Source organism: Brachyistius frenatus, unplaced genomic scaffold, assembly GCF_029030835.1.
Source record: "Brachyistius frenatus isolate BFR_SWC_R1_liver_20210118 unplaced genomic scaffold, ASM2903083v1 Contig_106, whole genome shotgun sequence".
In the NCBI taxonomy this organism is placed as follows: Eukaryota; Metazoa; Chordata; class Actinopteri; family Embiotocidae; genus Brachyistius; species Brachyistius frenatus.
Genome location: NW_027210705.1, coordinates 585189 through 607402, shown reverse-complemented (window position 1 = coordinate 607402; position 22214 = coordinate 585189). Strand labels below are relative to the sequence as shown.

The window sequence follows — 22214 nt, the reverse complement described above, 5'->3', positions numbered from 1 at the left end:
GTAATGGTACATATCCTGTGCTTTATTTATATTTGTAAGATACTTTTTAAACTTAAAACGCACATCTATTTCTATTTACTCTTAAATTATAGGCACAGAAATCAATAAATACAAGCTTGGACAATACAAACACAATGTGGAGTGACTCAAGAAGCATCCAAAACTGCATGTCAAGAAGACATATTTGTGCCACTGTGTATAAATGATTTCAATGTAAATGAGAAACAATTCAAATGATTTATTTGTTTTTATTTACTTAGAGTAGACAAACCACAGCCTGCAGTGCTTCAAGCAACAATTCACTGCTAAACAAAATTCATTAAAAAAAGAAACAGGGGAGACCGATATAACCCACGAAACACATACCACCGCTAAATAAATAAAACAATGCAACATTCTGACGGCCTTTGTGTTTTTTTAAATCAACCTTGCATGATATGCATCGATATTTGGCCAAAGAAGTGGAGTGTTTTATAAGGGCCATTTTGGTTTAAGTGCCAAATCCATAACAACAGTAGTTCTCATGTGACGGTTCAGTACTGTTGACAAGAGGATGTGCAGCTTAGGCAGAAACATATGGCTACAAGCTAAATTCAAATTGATTGCTTTCTGTCAAAACACTTAAAACCCATCCAGCAATGATTTAAACTTTCTCTATAGAGTTTCTCATAACATCAAAGAAACATAGACTCTTCTGATTTGGCAGAGCCTAAGATACCAGGCCGAGCAGGAATCCTCCGATGAAGCCACTTGTCACAACAATGTTTTTCTTCACAAACTCTGTGGACTGAAAAAGACAAAAAAATATGTTTCAGTATGTAAAGCAGTTCAAACTCAGTCATTGAGCTGCCTTAACCTTTGAACTTATTGAGTTTTATTCAGATTTTATGACAAATTAAAAAAAAAAAGCAGCTTCCTGAGTCACACTAAAGAAAACTAGTGCAGTATAAGCATCTTGTTAGCACGTGTGCCTACATATTTATTGCAGTTATCTGCCACAGCGAAGATGAGTGAAGACATTATCTAGTCCAATTATTTAAACTGGAGAAATTCTCAAGTTCTTTGTTTTATTTTTAAGATTCTTTTTCTGGCTTTTTGCCTATTTAATAGATGGTGACAGAGTAAATAAAAACAAGAAGCATACATAAAGAGACAAGGATATGAAATGCAATGATCGCTCAAATTTAGGGATGTGATAGAGCAGCTAAATGGTAACTAGTTTCAGCGGCATGGCCTCCAGGATGTCCCTGATGTCTAATTTTCAAGTCTGATCAAAGGATGAAAACCGTTCTCAAAAGATTTCCCCTCATGTGACAATCAAAACAAAACGACGCACAATCATGTTACCTTGTCAACGAGTGTGTTTAGCTCAGGGCCCGCTTTATCTGTTCCCTTCTTTAATTGCTTCTTAGCTTTGTTGACATCCTTCTCTACTCTTTTCCAGTCCACCTGGATGTAGCCACTGTTGTTAGCTATCTGGAGATAAAAATGGATGACAGGCAGATTCACAGAAATGTTTTTATTTGCTAAAACGTTGAACATATAACTCTTGATGCATAACAATGAAAAAATACCTGCAACAGCAGAAGACCTCCCCCAACTGATGTAGCAGCGACTTTACCAACCTTCTGGAAGAGATAACCTGCGCACCTAAAATTAATTACAAAAAGAGCACGGCAGTTAAATAATGACTTAAACTGTCTTGATAATGGCGTCTGTACGGTCTGCATGACAGTGAACGGTGTTTTAGTGTAACCAGTTTTGGGAAGGTTACTGTTGTAATATAATCGGTCACAGAATAGTAAAAATGTAATAAGTTGATTACTTTTTTTTTTTTACAAATGGATTTTAAGTGGGCAGTAAAGCTGAAAAGTCAAAAAAATAAATATAAAGACTCCATGTTTGACCATGTAAACCTGCCGACAGTACTCAACACTGATTGCTGTCAAACTGAAACTCGACTTAAGTTTCGAACGTTTAGATTTTAAAATACGACCACCAAACAAATCACGAGTATGATGATCAAAACAGACTGCAGTGATGGAAAGTGTCACTATAACCTCAAACCGAGTGTACTTTCAGGTTGAGTGTGCCGAGTGTCACTGAGCCATCGACAGGGCTGTTTACTGTTCACATGTTTCTGACACGGGCCGACACTAAGACGTCCTTCAGAGACACCGCCTCGGGTTGCTTGATTAGAGCGATGCATGAGCCTGTCCAGATGCAAAGCAACATAATTCATGTTATATCCATGAATATGCCTTGTAGGGAAAAGAATACATTCAGATGTAACATCTTCAACATGTTGACGGTAAGTTAATTACATATTTTTTCTCAGTGACAGTAACTGATTACAGATATTTGAACAGTTAACCAGTTACTAGTAACTGTTATGTGTAACTAGTAACAAATGACTTCTTTCCTCTGTATACACTAAGAATACTGACGACATAGTTTGATATAATACTACTGCATGGTTATTGAAATTTTGTTTTTATGAGTGATGGAAAGGAAATTAGTTTCATGGAGCATAAGCAGCATGATGGAAGTATACTGTGTATTATACTGTGTATTATACTGTGTATTGTACTGTGTGTTGTACTGTGTGTTGTCCTGTGTGTTGTCCTGTGTGTTGTACTGTGTGTTGTGCTGTATATTGTACTGTGTACTATACTGTGTATTGTCCCGTGTATTGTCCCGTGTATTGTACTGTGTATTGTACTGTGTGTTGTACTGTGTGTTGTACTGTGTGTTGTCCTGTGTGTTGTACTGTGTTGTACTGTGTGTTGTACTGTGTATTGTCCTGTGTATTGTCCCATGTATTGTCCTGTCTATTGTACTGTGTATTGTCCTGTGTATTGTATTGTCCTGTATACTATACTGTGTATTGTCCTGTGTATTGTACTGTGTATTGTCCTGTGTATGGTCCTGTATATTGTACTGTGTATTATACTGTGTATTGTCCCGTGTATTGTACTGTGTATTGTCCTGTGTATTGTACTGTGTATTATACTGTGTATTGTCCCGTGTATTGTCCTGTCTATTGTCCTGTGTATTGTCCCGTGTATTGTACTGTGTATGGTCCTCTGTATTGTCCCGTGTATTGTCCCGTGTATTGTATTGTGTACTGTCCTGTGTATGGTCCTCTGTATTGTCCCGTGTATTGTCCTGTATATTGTACTGTGTACTATACTGTGTATTGTCCCGTGTATTGTACTGTGTATTGTCCCGTGTATTGTCCCGTGTATTGTCCCGTGTATTGTACTGTGTACTGTCCTGTGTATTGTACTGTGTATGGTCCTCTGTATTGTCCCGTGTATTGTCCTGTGTATTGTCCCGTGTATTGTCCCATGTATTGTCCCGTCTATTGTCCCGTGTATTGTCCCGTCTATTGTCCTGTGTATTGTCCCGTGTATTGTACTGTCCTGTGTATTGTACTGTGTATGGTCCTCTGTATTGTCCTGTGTATTGTCCCGTGTATTGTCCTGCGTATTGTCCCAGGCTTTCTGCTGAGGCAGCACTCTCCACCAGTAAAGCCAGTAACCAAGGCGAGGTGAGGACACACAGGAGAGAAAGACAGATCACACAATATAATCCAAACTAATTCTGAACCTTCCCAAACATATATTTATGTACATGACAACTGTCCACAGAAACCGGTGAGAGTGAATGTGAGGGAGCTGAAGACAGGAGGACATTTACCATCCACTGGCTCCTCCGATGGCGAGCTGCGTGGCCACAGAGTACTTCTCCGCTACGGGACCGCTGTTTTTCCCGAAGAGGCGGTTCCACCATCGCTGCCGTTTGGCATATTCCGTGAGATCTACGACCTTGTCGTAAATCTCCTCTTCCAGTTCTTGTCATTGGTAAACAAAACAAAACAAAACAAAACAGTCAGCGTACAGCAGCGACGAGGAGACGCGTCGCAGCGGCTAACGATACGTGAAGCTGGTGCCCGAGTCTCACCGCGGTTACAGACGTAACACGAGGAGTTTGGACAACACATCTGTAATCCAGTAACACACCGCTTCAGTTCATGTTCCCGGCTCAGGGGTTTCAACGTGACTGACGTTTCTGCCGGCTGATTAATGACCGGCTCCGTTTGGTAAACTTATTAAAGTTGTGAGGCCTGCGGTGAGTTAGCACGGAGCTAACAGCTGAAAAGTTACACGAGCTTTAAACGCTGCGTCTGAACCCACCGGGAGCACCGACGGAGCTGGCGCACGGACCTTCACACATGTCCCGTATGGGATCGGTGTCCAGCGAGAGGCCCTGTGTCCCGGTTCAGACGCAGATCTAATTCCTTTACAGGCCAGCTTACCCTTGTCGCGGTTCGCCATCTTGGAGGACGCTGCTCTGTCCTCAGCTGTCTGCACGTCCGCGTCATTCGCAGCAATTTTGACGGTCAAAGTAAAAGAGGAAGCGACCCGCCGGCGGGTCCGCCCGGTCTGATCTCCCGCTTCACACATTGTAGTCGTAATAATAATGTTTTTTTGTAACAATAATGTCAAATTTGCTACGTAGAACAAGGATCAGACTGCTTTAAAATAACGTGTACACCTAGTGTGCACTTTATTTTGAAAAAGTGAATAAACCGGTATTCAAAAACAAAGACTATATTTACTACAACTCTAAAAAAACCAAATGTACTCTTACATATAATATGCAGATTTCCCCGGACACCCATCAAGTGTTTGGTAATCTGCAGTGAACTCACTAGTTGCATTCTAGAGTGAAAGTTTAAATAGTTAAATAATGTTGACTAAATAAATGCTTTTATGGATGAAAATCAGATCAGCACAGCCAGGTGAGGAACTGGTCATACAAACAGTGAGTAGCCTGTTATAGTTGCCAGTCCTAACAGATGAATCCTACCAAGATTTACTTTTATTTATCTAGAGCGTATTTGTATTTCTGATTGTCAATTTGGCAGAATAAATTCTGTGTTTTTTGACAGAATGAAATGTCTTAAGCACACATTTGGGGTTAAATTTGACTCCCTACCCATTAGGATGTGATGATTTACAGCGGATTTCTGGTGTAATAGATGTCTGATGGTTTATTCTTTAGTTGCTGATAACTGAGCCAAAGTAGATCATAATATGGATATGTTTAGTAGCTACAGCAAAGTTTGAGAGCACATTTACTTCAGTTACCCAGGTTTGTCACAATTTTGAGGAAATTGTAACAACGACTTCGGCAAACTCTAACATATGCCTTTTGAGAAAATGACTGATCACCCCTGAAATATTGTTAATCAGTGTTTTAAAAAGGTTCTTTTCCATCAAGCTTGTCTTTTCTTCATTTCTTGTTTTATGGAACACAATGTCATTAAATTCAATAATGAGAATAATAAATACAACATTACACAGCCTCCTGTATGTATTCACTGTTTATGCAGACTGTGCAAAAATGTATAGGCAACCTCAAAACACAGTATAGATTAACAGTTGTATGCACATGGTTAATAGAGGAGACAAATGCAGGAACATACAGCAAACATAGTACTTAATATGTTTTAAGGATTTCTTTACGGACTCTTTTATTCAAATCTTAGACGACAATTACCTTATATTGACTATTGACTAGTGAGGCATTGCTGTTTTTTTGTTTTTATAGTGGCTGTAATTTTGTTTTGCTGTTGCCTAGTTGCCAGGACACTTTCAAATGATTTTGTGTGTGTGTGTGTGTGGGGGGGGGGGGGGGGAGGGTATTAAATTAAATAAACCACTGAAACAAAACTTGCAAATGAGCTGACAACCAATGGGAATTCGTTTTTTTTTTTTTTTGGTCATCTATTTGGCTTTTCTGTGATTTTAGATCATTACTTATCATTTATATATTCTACTTGACTATATCTTACATCAGTGATTGTGGATGTGGATGACTCTGAGATCCCCTATTAGTTGAATCATGTAATATCTATCTATCTATCTAATCTATCAAAAAGTACTTGTGCAACGTTGCAACAAATATCCTTGACAGATATGACAGATATTGTAACCAATAGGTTGCCCTAATACACAGTTACGTAATCATAATATAGCGTGAAGAACCAATCACAGGACACGAGGAGGGTCTCGGAAGCACATTTGATGTGTGCGTGCGCGTGTTCGCAACACATCAACTGGAGACCGTCACGTGACCGCAGACACCGGCCGCTGATTGGTTGGGGCGAGCAGAGGGCGTGCCGACGGTGGCGGCGTGCGTTTGCCTCTGTGACACAATTACAACAACTTTGAGCCGATGGTTGGGGAAGTTTGCGGTATTATCAAATGACACTCACCCTTAATACCCGACATCACAGCAACTTCATGCATAAATTGGCACCGGAATATACGCCGCGTTTTGAAGTACAATGAGGAGTGTGGACCGTAACTTGATGGGATCATTTCCTTGAGGATTTGGCAAGAACTACGCTACGCCCCGTTTTAATCCTGGATAGGTGTGCAACACTTTCGTTGTTACCGCATTTTGCCGGAGTTGCTCGGTCCCGTTGAGCGGCCCATCTCTTTTCCATGAAATCGTGCGGAGTGTCGCTCACCGCCGCTGCCTCCGCCGCTGCCCGGAGTCTCGGCGTTGCTGGTAATGACGAGGAGAAAATGGCGTCGGGAAAAGCGACTGAAATCGAAGAGGACTTTCCGACGCTAACAGCGCCGGAGAAAGAGCGCCTGGTCGGAGTTGACAGGTTGGACGGTCTATTGTGTGAACAGTCTCACCTTTTTCCTTCTGTGAAATTCATAGTTTTCTTTGCGCAGTTTGAAACAACACGTATGAATGCCCCCAAGTAATACGGAACCGCCTGTGTTGTCTGTCCTCTACTTGCAGTTCACTGTTTGGATTTCACAGGCTTCAAGAAGATGGCGCCAGAACGAAGGCCTTGCTGCTGAAGGTATGACACGGAGCAGGTCCCCGTCGGCTCTCCGCTATCTCCTCTGATCGCTGAATGTCCCACCTGAAATAAGTGGTACAGACCTCCCGACGCCTCTCTGGCTTCACGGCCAGCCGAGGCGGTACACGAGCCTCGGCTGGCCAACTTTGAAGCAGAACCAGCGGCTGACTGAACCCGTCAGCGGGTCCGTCACGAACCGGCTGCAGAACATCTGCGATGTTCGTCCACATTAAACGGGTTTAAAGCAGCGCGGTGCTCCGGGATGGACCTCCACCCGGGACCTCCACCCTGGAGCAGCCGGCGGTGTCATCGGGGGTTCAGGGAGTCGGTACCACGGTACCGACGACCGAAAAGGGGGTTTGTCACCGCGCACATGTCTCTGTGAAGCCCGCGGTCCCCCGGCGGAGTGCTCGTGGTCCACCTGCCCCCCGGTGGTGACCTGACCCCGGGGTGAACAAACGGAGCACCGCGCTGATCCGCTCACTTACATTTGACTTGTGAAAAGTGTGACAGCGTGGGGCAAGTGCTCACTTTTATGTTTATTTTGCGGTTCATCGAGAGAGGAGGACAGACATGTCCCGGCAGACCGTCCGTCCGTCCTCGATGAGGCAGCCGGAGTGAGAGCTGGTGTCAGCCCGCTCTGGTAGCACGGAGCGGCTCGCTGCCCTGCGCGCTTCTCCCTCCCTCAGCCGCGTGGAGCCGTGAACGACACCGCGCAGCTGAGACGGTCCGCAGAAACACGCTGCGTGTTATTTTAGGGAGAATCGTGGCTGCTCGACTTGGACCCAAGATGGCGGGATAGGAAGAACACACCGAGCCAGACGTTTGCTGGCTAACTAGCAGCAGCTAGGCTAAGCTCCGCGGACATGAACGCTGCCTCGACGCTCAGGGTTCATAACAAAGATGACTGATTGAAGCGGAAGCGGCGGACGAGCACTGAAGTAACAGTGCGGCGCTCGGTGCGCACGTACGGACCGACCGACCGACCGCGGTCCCGCGGTCCTGGTCCGGCGGCCCGTGGTGTCGCTGCCTGTGCCCGGTCTGCGTCTCTAACATGTGGCTACCGGGCTGTTGTTGGAGGGGCACTTTGTTTGTTAGGCCCAGACATACTGTCGGTCTTCGCCTCGAGTTGTTGCCGTCCTTCGTGCTTTGCTGGATACCTGCACAGACGGATCATAACGTTAAACCGAAGCACGACACATCTGGTTATTGGTGGTTTTCTTCCTGATAACATCACACCAACATGAAACTACCGTGTGTTTTATAATATCACCGGATTTCCTTTACAACCATTCTGGACACTACCATTTTAAGATATGGGGGAAGGGGAGTCCTTTTTTTGTTTGTTTGTTTGTTTGTTTGGCATCGTTTGAGCTGATACACAGCTTAACTTCAGAATAAACCCAACTCATAGTTTACACGATTGGAGGATGTGTGTGTGTAAGAGTTATGTTTGCTGAATCACACAGTCTTAGGAGGTCATAGGGACTAGTTCATTATTAAAAATAAATACATGTATATTTCATACATTCATTTTCCCCAAGTTTTTAATTCAATGTAGCTGGTGTTGCAGCGTTACAGCGATGCATGGCTGTTTTTTTACACCCCTGAATAAGGTCTGCTTATTTGAAAAATGCTTATGGAATCTGGCTAGTCTTTTGATTTTAAGACTTTATGTCAGAAAAAGGTTTATGTCAGTTTCATCAAGCCATAGAGTTGATTGTAGAAAACATACACTACTAGTGTACTTGTATCTATGTGTTACAAATGAACAGCAGTAATGTTATGCACACTGTTATTTTAACTGTTTGCGTTTGATGCACATGCATTAAATCAGAGGGATAAAATGCTGCTTGCAAGATCTTTAGATCAAGAACCAAACATAATAAATACTCTATACTGCCTGCTGACACCAGCCAGAAATTAATATTTGTGCATGAGTATTACCCACTACTGTAACCAAATTGATAAAGTTGGTGTTCTTGCCGCTTCTGATTAAATAGTTGGCACCTGAGAGCATCACTTATCATGTTAAATCCAGAAACGCTACTACCTTAATGGTACATGCAGGCAAAGGGTCAAGTTTCATTTCAGCCAGTCTGTGCTGGATTGTTTAGATTTGAGATCTTTGGTAAATTTGAGTTGGTATCCATTTTATTTTAGCGATTGCAAAGCTCAACAAGATCACAAAATGTTCGATTCTAAATTATTTTTTATTGTGACACATTGCATCTAATGTAATTGTTTTGCCATCTCTGTTTCATATGCGCACGCACTCACTAATCATTTCTCTCCAGTGGCTGCCATAGGGGCTATTCAAAGTAATTTGTTTAGCCGTTTTTTAAATACTGACTAACAAGGTCTATATTTGGGCATTTAGCCAGTACTATGCAAAGCGACTTTGCAAGGTTTGAAGAACAGGCCCCTTTGGTGGTATATTCTTCAGCTGTGTCAGATCTTTACCCAGAATAAACCTAAGTTATCGTTAAGGCCTAAGCATTAAGGACAAGTTGTAATCAACATTTGCCTGCCATATTGGCCATTACTTGATAATTTTGTGTAATATGCAGAAGATCGACTGGAAATTTGACTCAAAATTCTTCTCTGCACCCTCTAACTCCTCACATCTCTTGATCTTTTGTTCAGGCTATTAGTTGCTATGATGCCCTCATCCTGAAAGCAGAAGGGAAAGTGGACCCTGACATTTTCTGCCAGCTCGGCCACTTCAACCTCCTGCTGGAGGACTACCCAAAAGGTGAGACGAGGAAACAGTCCTGCCTGTTATTTTTTTCTACATCTCCTCTCAAATCTTTTTCTCTGTTACTCTTGTGACTTTACGCTGCTAGAAAATGCAAAGTATTATTCTGATTCGACATGTTGAGCTCGTCTTGAAGGTTTTCATGTCAGGAAGTGTTTAGGTGGAGCTGAATTGAATATAATGAGTTTTTAACATTGTGATTAACTGTCCTCTTGTGTCTCCCCCTCTTTCTCTTTCATGCTATTTTATTCAAATCACCATCTCCTCAGCATTATCTGCATACCAGAGGTACTTCAGTTTACAGTCGGACTACTGGAAGGTGAGTTTGCACAAAACGACACAAATGAAACGTACGCATTAGGAAAGCTTTTTTTGTAGTTCTTTTATAGGCTGAATTTGCTGGGACTTGCTGATGAAATGGTGTGGCTGCACAACACCTCACAGTTTGCATAAAAGTTGCACTTGATCAAATGGCTGAAGTTGATGGCACCCGCTTGTATGTACGCTCTGTGCCCAGGTGACAGGAATGGTTACTGTGCATGAATACACAGCTTCCATTCTACCATTTTCATCCTCTTTGGTCCTAGTTTATTCATCATCGACATTATTTTTCTCGAAAAACGATTCCTGGATTACTCAGACACCTTGGACATAATTTACAAGTTTATGATGACCTTGTGTGTATCCTCTGCAGAGGGATTTTTCGCTCTACTGCTTTTGTTCTTCTGCACTAATGCTCTCAGCCAAAGAACTAGCAAGAAAAACTGATCCGAAGCAACGGTGCCTGAGAGACACTACCATCACAGAGAGCAGTGGAACATCACGGATTCTCAAATGCAATAGAGGCGGATGGTCAAGTCGGCGAATCACAGCCCTAACAGGTTACACAGGGAGCATATACAGAATCATATTTCATTGGCTCAACAGCCTACTGTTCCTGATGCAGATGAAGTTGAATAGTGCTCGCACAGAGCAGCCGACTGTTTATTGACTTCAGGAACTGACCACTTATGTTTGTATAATTTATTTGGCAGTCAGTTATAGATCTGTCAGGTTGTGCTTTGTCAAATGAGAATACAGCAGGGTTTTACAAGCATTTAAATTTTTACAGTGTTGCCAGATATAAATGAAAACCCTGCAGCTGAAGTGATTTGCATTTTGAAAATATATTCTGCCTGATTTCCTGATTTCCCTGCAGTGTTTGGAACAACCTTTAACCAGGTTTTTAAAATCTGTGGAGGAGTTTCAGTCTGGAAATACTGTGGCATGAAGATTTAAGGCACCTTTTACAGTGTTTCAGGCTGTGAACACTGATAGTCGTGAGAGAAACCTAACCTCAAAATCTAACACGGTGGTCCAGTGTGGATTTTAATTCCACAATCTGATTGTAGGCCCACCATTTCAATCCAACCAATTAGACTACGACAAGACACAGTGCTGAATATACACAAATCTAGTGTAATATCACTGCTAAAAAAATATTGGTACCTCAAGCTCAAATCTACATTTTATGCTCCCTTTTTTTTTCTGGCTGCACCAAGCTTCACAGCCTCATTGTCTTCTGAGGTTTTTTAATGGAAGTTTGTTTTGCAGGATTTTCAAAATGAGTGTTTTCGGTGTTTGATGACAGTTGATGACATTTATTTTTGAATACTTGCATATTAGTGCAACAACTCAACAGGCGTGCATTGTACAATTTGACATACCTCAAAATTGGTATTGTATAGTCTGACAAATTTGCAAGACCCGTCTTGCAGTGTGACATGCCATGAAATAGTAAAACTGTTGCTGTCACATTGTCTGTATGCGCCCTAGGTCGGCATTTCGACACACTCTTCACATCTCCAGCGTGAAATTCAAATGCAGTTCAGTTCTAACTGTTATAAATTTATGATTCCACCCGCACAATATCAAACATGTTTGCTAATAATTACAGAATTGCATACAGCAGTTTCAAAGCAACATGATTATTCATTTGGGGTAATGTTTTTGGCATCTAGGCAAACATTACACCAGGATTTCCTCTTGTAGCTCCTTTCTGGTCTCCAGCAGCTCCTGGGGGAAATATCTGTCTCTTTAGCTGCTAAACATCCCAGTATGTTCATGTCTTGTTTCCATCTGTGACTGTCTGCTGTGTGGTGTTCAGTATGTCACATCCAGTGTGTTTTTAGAGCTTTTTCACAGAAACCAGATGCTGACTGCTTCTGCAAATAGGAGAGTGCTGATAAGGAACTCAGACAGTAAACCAAGTGAACTTAAGCTCAGCTGAACATCAATTTGAAACTCAATGTAAAGCTCTATAATACAAAGGGGGATGTCGGGCTCGATTGATAAATCTCTGTAGGTTTATTGCTTTAAGTAACATATTGTTACATTGTTTCCCATTGTAATTGATAAACTAGTATTAATATTATAGCCACTTTAAAGCTAGTTCTTCAGAGCCAGACTTATCTCCACTGCCATGTGCAGGAATGGTCTCACTCCACCCATATATTATTCGGCTATTTGGGAAAAGCACCCTGCCATGGTAATATTTCTTTAAATCAATCACGGTCATCTTGGGCGGTGTTAAGTCCAGGATGCCGCGACGGCACTTGCAAAAAAAAAAAAAAAAAAGTCAGGGAGAACTTGTATTGATTGAACATTTGCACGTAGAGAGATGAGGCCTGGCTTCAAAATGGCCCAGTCCCTGCAAAAGAAATGCCACATACAACATGTACAGCTTGTTGATTTTGTGAGATGACTTTTACTGATAAAAAAGACAAACAAAATTTAAAATTTTCAGCACATGCGTTTATTAGCTCGGAGGTTGTTGTTGTTTCCCGTAGCGACAGGGATTCACATGCAGATAGTGGGAGAGGGCCTGATTGCATGTGTCATTGAATTCATGGCGATTGGTGGAGGTGGCGGGTGGGTTGCAGTTGTATCAGCGGGAGGGCTGAGAGCCACTGGTGCTCTGGGCAGGACGGCTAGCGTGATCAGCAGCAGAGCTTCTGATTGCTTCCTCACCACTAACGTCAGATTCAGAGCAAAAAAACCAAACAAACATATTTTGGCCAGATTTTCAGAAGTTTGACCTTGACGTTCGTTCAATACAAAATGAATGACTTTTAATTCACTTCCAGTAACGTAACGAGTGATTTCTGAGTTGTTAACTTAAACTGTGTCTCTCCTTTGCCATTTGTGTGTGGAGAGCTGTGTGTATGTAGTGGGGGCTGAGTCCCGCTCTTTATGAAACACCCAGAGAGTGAAACACAGAGCTGAGGTTAAACCAGTGCACAGAAATTAAGTAAATAACACAACGCTGTGTAACCGTATCCCATCATTACGTCAACAGGTCGAAATGTGTATAAATATTTCAATTTTCTTCACATAGTAAAAGTTGTGTTATTGTGAATGATAAGATGTCACAATCGCCACAAAAATGCTTTGCTGGCTACAGGCGCTGCAGTAAAGAGTCGTCACAGTACAATTCTCTTGGCTATATTCATAGAACCATATATTCGATCACAACTTTACAACCCTGTTTCCCAAAAAGTTGGGATACTGTGTAAAATCTAAATAAAAACAGAATGGGATCATCTGCAAATCATGTAAACCTATATTTAATTTCACATAGACCAAAGACAACATATCAAATGTTGAAACGGGGAAACTTTAGTGTTCTATTGAATATACAGTGGGTACGGAAAGTATTCAGACCCCCTTACATTTTTTACTCTTTGTTTCATTGCAGCCATTTGCTAAAATCAAAAAAGTTCATTTTATTTCTCATTAATGTGCACTCAGCACCCCATATTGACAGAAAAAAACAGAAATGTAGAAATTTGTGCAAATTTATTAAAAAAGAAAAACTGAAATATCACATGGTCATAAGTATTCAGACCCTTTGCTCAGTATTGAGTAGAAGCACCCTTTTGAGCTCGTACAGCCATGAGTCTTCTTGGGAATGATGCAACAAGCTTTTCACACCTGGATTTGGGGATCCTCTGCCATTCTTCCTTGCAGATCCTCTCCAGTTCCGTCAGGTTGGATGGTGAACGTTGGTGGACAGCCATTTTCAGGTCTCTCCAGAGATGCTCAATTGGGTTTAGGTCAGGGCTCTGGCTGGGCCAGTCAAGAATGGTCACAGAGTTGTTCTGAAGCCACTCCTTTGTTATTTTAGCTGTGTGCTTAGGGTCATTGTCTTGTTGGAAGGTGAACCTTCGGCCCAGTCTGAGGTCCAGAGCACTCTGGAAGAGGTTTTCTTCCAGGATATCTCTGTACTTGGCCGCATTCATCTTTCCTTCAATTGCAACCAGTCGTCCTGTCCCTGCAGCTGAAAAACACCCCCATAGCATGATGCTGCCACCACCATGTTTCACTGTTGGGATTGTATTGGGCAGGTGATGAGCAGTGCCTGGTTTTCTCCACACATACCGCTTAGAATTAACGCCAAAAAGTTCAATCTTGGTCTCATCAGACCAGAGAATCTTATTTCTCATAGTCTGGGAGTCCTTCATGTGTTTTTTGGCAAACTCTATGCGGGCTTTCATATGTCTTGCACTGAGGAGAGGCTTCCGTCGGGCCACTCTGCCATAAAGCCCCGACTGGTGGAGGGCTGCAGTGATAGTTGACTTTGTGGAACTTTCTCCCATCTCCCTACTGCATCTCTGGAGCTCAGCCACAGTGATCTTTGGGTTCTTCTTTACCTCTCTCACCAAGGCTCTTCTCCCACGATTGCTCAGTTTGGCTGGACGGCCAGGTCTAGGAAGAGTTCTGGTCGTCCCAAACTTCTTCCATTTAAGGATTATGGAGGCCACTGTGCTCTTAGGAACCTTGAGTGCTGCAGAAATTATTTTGTAACCTTGGCCAGATCTGTGCCTTGCCACAATTCTGTCTCTGAGCTCCTTGGACAGTTCCTTCGACCTCATGATTCTCATTTGCTCTGACATGCACTGTGAGCTGTAAGGTCTTATATAGACAGGTGTGTGCCTTTCCTAATCAAGTCCAATCAGTTTAATTAAACACAGTTGGACTCCAATGAAGGAGTAGAACCATCTCAAGGAGGATCAGAAGAAATGGACAGCATGTGAGTTAAATATGAGTGTCACAGCAAAGGGTCTGAATACTTATGACCATGTGATATTTCAGTTTTTCTTTTTTTAATAAATTTGCACAAATTTCTACATTTCTGTTTTTTTCTGTCAAGATGGGGTGCTGAGTGTACATTAATGAGAAATAAAATTAACTTTTTTGATTTTAGCAAATGGCTGCAATGAAACAAAGAGTGAAAAATGTAAAGGGGTCTGAATACTTTCCGTACCCACTGTATATGCTCATTTTGAATTTGCCAGTTTGACTTTGTTTTGCTGAAATAATCAAGGAGACGTTGTCTGGATGGCGGCATATGCTGCACCAAAACCTGTATTTATCGTTCAGCATTCATGGCTCCTTCCTAGATGTGCAAGCTACCCATGCCGTGTGCACTGATAACCGGCTGTATGGTCCCTCTCCCCTTTAGCCCAGAGGATGCAGTGTTCATTATTTCAAGAGATAATTAAAAAAAAAATTGATTCATCAGACCACAGGACAGTTTTCCATCTTGCCTCAGTCCATCTTAAATGAGATAAGTGTCTGGGGTGCTCTTGTTAAACCCAATCATGTTACTGATCTTTTGCCAGTTAACCTAATTAGGTGTTTTGTTTTTTTGTTTTGTTTTTTGCATTAAACAACTTTTCAACAATCTGTCCTTTCTGTATATGATCCTCCTTTACTAGAAGTGTATCTTAACTGCTGGAGCCTCACATCACATTCATTGTTACTATAGATGGGGGATTGCAGAGAATATTGTGAAGGAAGGCAAAACTTCATACGAGGTAATACAAAGAAATTAAAAAACGTCGGTATGCATCTATCACTCCACTATTAAGTCATCCACAATGATGCTCTTCTCTATCATGCAATATATGACTTTATGTTGGGAATAGGTACGTCACAATGTTTCAGTTTGATTTATGGAAATATATGCTTCAGTGTAGACAGCCTTCATGGCCTGGAGTTAAATTGTCCAACCATCTGTGATATGATGGCGTCCAGCCGACTCCCTCCATGTGGATGAACAGGTCCGTTTGGTTTGATGTTTCTCTGTTTGGAATGCCCATTAAACAGAGGTGATGAGAGTTCGATTGTGATCAGACGTGACAGCTCTGGGCTCCTCGGGATTACACATCTCCACAGTGAGGTGATGGTGTGAGGTCCTGCCCTCTCCCTGATGATGGTGTGAGGTCCTGCCCTCTCCCTGATGATGGTGTGAGGTCCTGCCCTCTCCCTGATGATGGTGTGAGGTCCTGCCCTCTCCCTGATGATGGTCTGAGGTCCTGCCCTCTCCCTGATGATGGTGTGAGGTCCTGCCCTCTCCTTGATGATGGTGTGAGGTCCTGCCCTCTCCCTGATGATGGTGTGAGGTCCTGCCCTCTGCCTGATGATGGTGTGAGGCGCACTTGGTCGCAGCACCGATGTAAATAGTCTGAATTTGGAGGTCAAAGCGGGACTTTTATTGGCAAGAACCGGACTGATGTTGTTGACTGAGTACAGTCAAATGGAAAGGCATTACAGAAAAGATACGTCAACATTATTTTAATGATGGAAATGCATTATCATTATCAGTGAGTCAGTGCGACTCATTGGCAGACTCTTGCTACAGCTGCGGAGGTGATTTCAGTTTATTGCAAAATACTGTTATCTGTACTGTAAAATGTGAAGACTGTAATTCCCTAATTGGAGGATATAGCAGGGTCTGTCATTTGAATGGCTTCTTTGACTTGGAAATTATTCCTTGCCTGAATGTATGTAAATAATTATGTTTAACTGGCAATGAGAGATATAATTTTTAGTTGATACCATTGAGGATGCTAGTTTTTAGCTTCTTGCCACGTTGTGTACAGTAAACATGTTGTGAGGACAAAAATCTGTTGCTGTCTGTAACAGTTATCGAATGTCTGTTTTTTCCCAGAATGCTGCCTTTTTGTATGGCCTTGGCATGGTTTACTTCCATTTCAACGCATTTCAGTGGTAAGTGCTGCTTTTTTTTTTTTCATATTTTTTATTGCATGCATAGCCTCCGTCAGTTTTATGATGATCATGTTTTTTTCTTGGAAACAAATGACGTTTAAACAAAGGTTTATTCCTTCTATAAGAAATGCTCTGACGTGTTGGTAAATACGCGTTTGCTTTCGTACCTCATTGGATGAGAACATTGATATCATTATTTATATGTTCAGTGCAGCGTTAGCTTAGCACCTAGCTTAGAAGAAACAGCATGCTTCCCTAAACACACCTTGTGGTAACTCTAAAACTGTAATAACCCACGTTAGATGTGTTAATATAACACATGGACATGCTGTATAATCATTAAGACACTGTGTTTTAGCTCTCTACTTTCCATTTGGATCTCACGGTGAAGATGCCACGTTGTGTGCTTTCATAACTCATCAATTTATATATTCAATATCAATTTAATCAGAGATGATGAAATCCGGTCGGCACATGCGGGAACTTTGCCTTACAGCAGGTCCCCGCCATCTTTTGGGGGAAAACAAGTGACACTCTCCATAGACTTTAATGTAGAAGAGCGGTAAAAACCAAACCATTAGAATACCACCAGAGGTAAATTAGTTTATAAAAGTAAATAAATGCCCGCTCTGCGTGCCATAGAACAGGCTAGATATATCGAAAAAGTTGAATTTGATCCCTCTTCAGTGATGTCCCTACAGTCTCAGGTGCTATAACCCCACTCAGTGGTCACAGGTGTCCTACGCAGACCCCTTTTTTTACCTTACCGAGTCTCCAGATGAGCAAATTACCAACCAAATATTTGACTTTTCATTCATGCTCTACAAATAGTATTCTCGCAAATGTTAGCACCGTTCTGACAACTGACCGTCCCGTTCAATTCAATGTATTTATTTAGCGCCAAATCACAACACAGGTTATTTCATGGCACTGAACACAACAAAGTCCTTGCAGCAGAACTTATTTAGGATATTTTACAGGAAAGAATTGGAGACAAGCTCTTTTTTTTTTTTACATTATTGTTGGTACAACTAACTACAAAGCTACTCTTCGCTGTGTTATTATTTAAGTTGGTTGGTTTAAAGAAGGTGTTTGGAGAAAAGTCTCTCCTACCTCCGGTTCACCGTTGCCGTCAACGCTGTACGCCTGATCGTTGTCCCCCAGAAAGGGGCGTGATGATGAGAGTTGACTCGGTCTGATCTATGCACTTTGAATGATAAGTCCCGTCATTTGCATAATGTTGCAGAAATTCATAGAGAAATGTAAAAAGATCAGCAGTAAATAAGTTTGGGAGAAATAGAAAAGGAGGAACAATTCATGTATGAATAAATGTATGTAAAAACGGATAAATGGGTCAAATGGAAAAATAAATAGGAATGTAAATAAACAGGGTATTTTGTGGAAAATTGGGGGAATAAGAAAAAAATTGCAAGTTCTGAAAGATTTTTTTTTTTTTAATCACTACCTGATAAAGGAATAAATACATAATCACTTCCTTTGGTAATAATCACACTGCATATCAGAAATATTTTAGTTACATTTTTTATTTATTGAACTTGGAGAACCATGGGGCTAAAAGTTACAAAAATAAATCATAAAAGTGACGCAGCATTACAGAACAAACAGTCTGTGACTGTAATATAAAATACGACGACCACATCAGCCGTCAAAATAAGAGCTTTAACTGCTTTTTAATGAATAATTCAAGGCAGGCCTACTGTATTAACAAAAACAAAGTGTAGTCTCTTACAACTTGACGTGTGTATACATTTCCCGTAGCATTCAGTAATATGTAATCCCTTCTATTGATAATACGCATTTCATTAGAACATTTTATTGTGAAGGCCACATTTTCCGCAAACCCCACCACCACCGGTTTTTCTGCTTGTTCCGGTTTCCTTTGGTGTGCAGGTGTTTGTTGTGATGAGAGGAGTTATTAGTTTTAATAAAGCGAGTTTTGTCTGAAAATATTGACTTTATAGCCTAATACTTTCAGCACATATTCTGTTGATGACATTTTTTTGCGGAGGAATCGCAGGAAAGCGCCCGCAAATATTGCAGAGTTTGCTTGAATTTGCGTTGATTATTGCGATCGCGATTTCCTGGAGGGACTGATTTACTACGAAGGTAAATAAACACAGGAGCAATTTATAACAAATATACATTTGTCCTATTTTATCAACTCACTACTGCCTAAATGTAGTTTTTGGGGGCATTTAAATAGAATGCTTATTTATTGAGTCATTTATTTGTTTTGTTATTTATTTTTTATTTTGGCTGTTTTGGTCGTCCATAGTAACATATGGGGACGAAGTAAACAAGTTTGATATTGAATAAGTTCAGTCCTGTTCATGGTCTATAAGTCCCATTTCAGTTCCTCACATAAATTAAAATGTGTGTAGATTAATTTAATCAGTTGAGTCCACATTGTCTGCTGTCTAAAGGCACACTTGAAAATATTTTGGATAGGAACTAACTCGCACATACCGAATCACAAATGTGTAGCAATAAACACCACAAAACAAACAAAAACAGGAAATTAGTATGGAGAACCAGCACCTGAATACACATTTGAAATGTAAACTAAAGTGAGATTTGTATTAGGGCTCGGCGATGTATCGAGTTTTGACGGTACATTGTTGTTTTTTTCTTCGGACATACGGAAGGAGACAGTGTTTTTCTGTTGGTGTTACGTGCTACCTGTACTTCTGTCTGGTAAGACGTCACTTAGACCAGCAGAAATTCTACCATTTAGTTGCTTTACTCTCAAAAGTTGCGAAGAAAGAACTGAGGCATGATGGGAAATGCTAAAACATTTTGGCAGAGAGGAGGCGCCAAAACCGTCTCCTCACAGCTGGAGCAGTTAACAAGGTTTTTTTATTTGTATTTTTTGATGCAGACTTGGGCACTGAGACTCTCCTTCATCACAGCAAACAAACTACATGAGTTACATGTAGCATCATTACTAAACCAGGCACAGGAGTAACTAAACATAAGACACACCGAGCAGGAGTGAGCAGGAGAGGGAGAGAAGCCAACGCTAACTGCTGAGCTAAAGCAGCTAACAGATGTAAACAGCTTGAGCGAGCTGTGAGGTCAGCGAGAAAGTCGCTAAACGACGCCAGCTGTGAGCGCGTGAGCAGAAGTAGCGTACGTTTAAATTTACAGCAGGTAATAAACTGCTGTGATGAAGAATAGAGCAAAATGAACTGGGTTGAGAGAGCAACAAGCTGTTCCCGTAAACTGGAAATGAGACGATGCACCTCCTGCCACACGTTGAAAACAACTGACGGAGCATCTCAGAGAAACAGCTGTTTCTTTTTATGTAGGCTATTTACTTCATATCATTTTTTCATGTTTTGCAGCGGCATATATTCAATCAGTAAAGGAAACCCTGCCTTTGTATTTTATTTTTAAAAATAAAGGTTTGCGACATTTCACATGTCGCTTTGACATACAAATAAATATTCAGCCCACTTCTTAGAAAATATAGAGATATATATTGTATATCTATACTCAGCCAAAATATATCGGGATATGACTTTTGGTCCATATCGCCCAGCCCTAATTTCTAACTAGAAGGCTGCCTTTATGTACTATGTTGTTTTTTTTTTTTAATGACATACTCCTAGATTTTTTGTACTTGACATAATGACAACAAGCACTAGAGGTGTAATGTCTCAGGAGTATTGCTCTCACTAACATCTGGAATAATGTGACTTATTTTCTCGTAATGTGTTTTTTGTTCACAGTAAAATGTTCCATCTGTCACAGTAGAACAAGCAGAGGTGTAATTAATATAATCAATGATAGCTGCATTCCTGTTAAGTGTCCCAGTAAGTCATGATGGTGAGCCAGCATGCCGCTCCAGCCTCTCTCAGGTCCTTGGATTTGGAACACCTCACTCGACTGAGCCTTTTGTTAATGTTGTCATGTCCACCTGTGGTTTTCCAACTATGGCGAGTAGCAATATAAAGTCATAAAAATCACATACACTCATAAATATATTATGGACACTTCTGCATTGTCAAACTGCTCTTTACCGATACCTCTGATAGCACCACTGACTTTACACACGTGTGTCAACTGCAGGACTCGATCAAAGATTTACTGCTGGACTGGAATCCTTTATGGATCTATGGACGGTGTAATAAATGAGCATATGCAGTAAACACAGTTTATTTATTTCTTAACGTCTTTAATGCTGATATTTCTCTCGTTGGGTATCTTGTCACGATAGATATTCTGCGTTTCCTTCTGCTTGAGCTTGAGTTCCACCACGAAGTGAATGTGCTGCTGTGTAAAGAAGCTTCGAAATCCATTGCATGAGATTGAGGGAGATGAGTTTTGTGTGATTTGTATTCATCATGCTTTATGGGTGCAGACCCGATGGTAACCACCACACTTACTGAATATCGTCCTCAGATGAACCTTACGGCCAAAGTTGTCAGAATAGAAAATATGTCTCTTCAATATGTCAAGTGTAGCAGCTGGCTTAGCATTGTGTGTGTTTGCGTGCTACCTGTGAGCTCATTGTTTTTATTGCTTTTATAAGCTACCACAACACAACAGTACTTGGATCTGTTTTTGTCATTTAAGGCAAGTAGTTTAAGCTTTAAAACCATGCTGTCCATTTTAACATCCTCCTCACTGGATGACCTAGATTGTGCCTTTTAGGCTGTAAGGAAACCTCCCTGTTGTTCCTCGCATTAAATCCCCACCATTGGCCATTATTGTGTCATTTGACCAACTGTTTGTAAGGATGATCCAAAAAAAAGGAAATAATCCAATAACATCCAGTATTTCTATTGTTGGGATGTTGTCCAGGCCACATCAGCCTCCTGAGCTGGGGCCAGCAGGGAGGGCTGTTACAATCAGGAACTTTTAGTTGACGATTACTGACATTCAAATAATTGTGATTCATGATTTTATTGTGTTTTTCTGTTCATATTATGCCCCTTTTATAGTATTAATGTACTTTAAGAACAAAAGAGCCATGAATTAGCATTAAACATTGAAATGGATAGCCTAAGTAAAAAAAAAAAAATCAGTTTGTCCTTCAGCCTTTGTAAACAAAAAATGCACAGGGAAGATATGATATTAATAACCACATTAATATCAAACATCTATTACTGAAATATACAAAGAAATGACAGGTACCAATGATCTGAGTACACAATGTGCTGTGGTGGTACTCATCCTCCTCTCTTGTGCCATTAAACCTCAGTAAGAGAAGGAGGCGCAGGGAGATGACATCATGAAAAAAACCGCCAGGCGAAGACCTCAAATGGTGTAGAAATATAACATAGCTGTCAGTTTCATCCAGATGTTGTTCATCCAGATGAATGGAAACGTTTCCAACGCTTATGCAATATGATTGCTGTCAGCTCAAACAATTGTGACCAGGCGATTATGTAATGAATGTGACAGGCAGGCCTCGGTGGGCCTGCTACCCACTGTGGCTCGGTTTCTCACAGGGATTGTACTGCTGAATGTGTGCTGTTAAACTGA

General features: G+C 41.2%; 2 protein-coding genes across 4 annotated transcripts in view; one reads left to right on the top strand and one right to left on the bottom strand.

Annotated features, from left to right (window-relative positions):
* Nucleotides 1-228: 228 nt before the first annotated feature.
* Nucleotides 229-6554, bottom strand: fundc1 (FUN14 domain containing 1). Of its 3 annotated transcripts, none has more exons than XM_069712102.1 (5): nt 6469-6554; nt 3703-3856; nt 1575-1650; nt 1348-1476; nt 229-787 (listed from the first exon to the last, which is right to left on the bottom strand). In XM_069712102.1, the coding sequence occupies exons 1-5, from the start codon at nt 6518-6520 to the stop codon at nt 710-712; spliced, it is 489 nt and encodes a 162-aa protein (XP_069568203.1). In that variant the 5' UTR covers nt 6521-6554; the 3' UTR covers nt 229-709. The 3 variants fall into 3 exon arrangements, with proteins under 3 accessions (XP_069568203.1, XP_069568202.1, XP_069568204.1); XM_069712101.1 differs by lacking the exon at nt 6469-6554 and adding an exon at nt 4322-4484; XM_069712103.1 differs by lacking the exon at nt 6469-6554 and adding an exon at nt 3967-4021.
* Nucleotides 6519-22214, top strand: part of kdm6a (lysine (K)-specific demethylase 6A) — a 48647-nt gene continuing 32951 nt past the window's right edge. The window contains exons 1-5 of the mRNA XM_069712100.1: nt 6519-6688; nt 6829-6892; nt 9539-9647; nt 9920-9969; nt 16645-16703. Coding sequence (XP_069568201.1) covers nt 6519-6688; nt 6829-6892; nt 9539-9647; nt 9920-9969; nt 16645-16703 — 452 coding nt within the window. The remainder of the gene's footprint in view (nt 6689-6828; nt 6893-9538; nt 9648-9919; nt 9970-16644; nt 16704-22214) is intronic.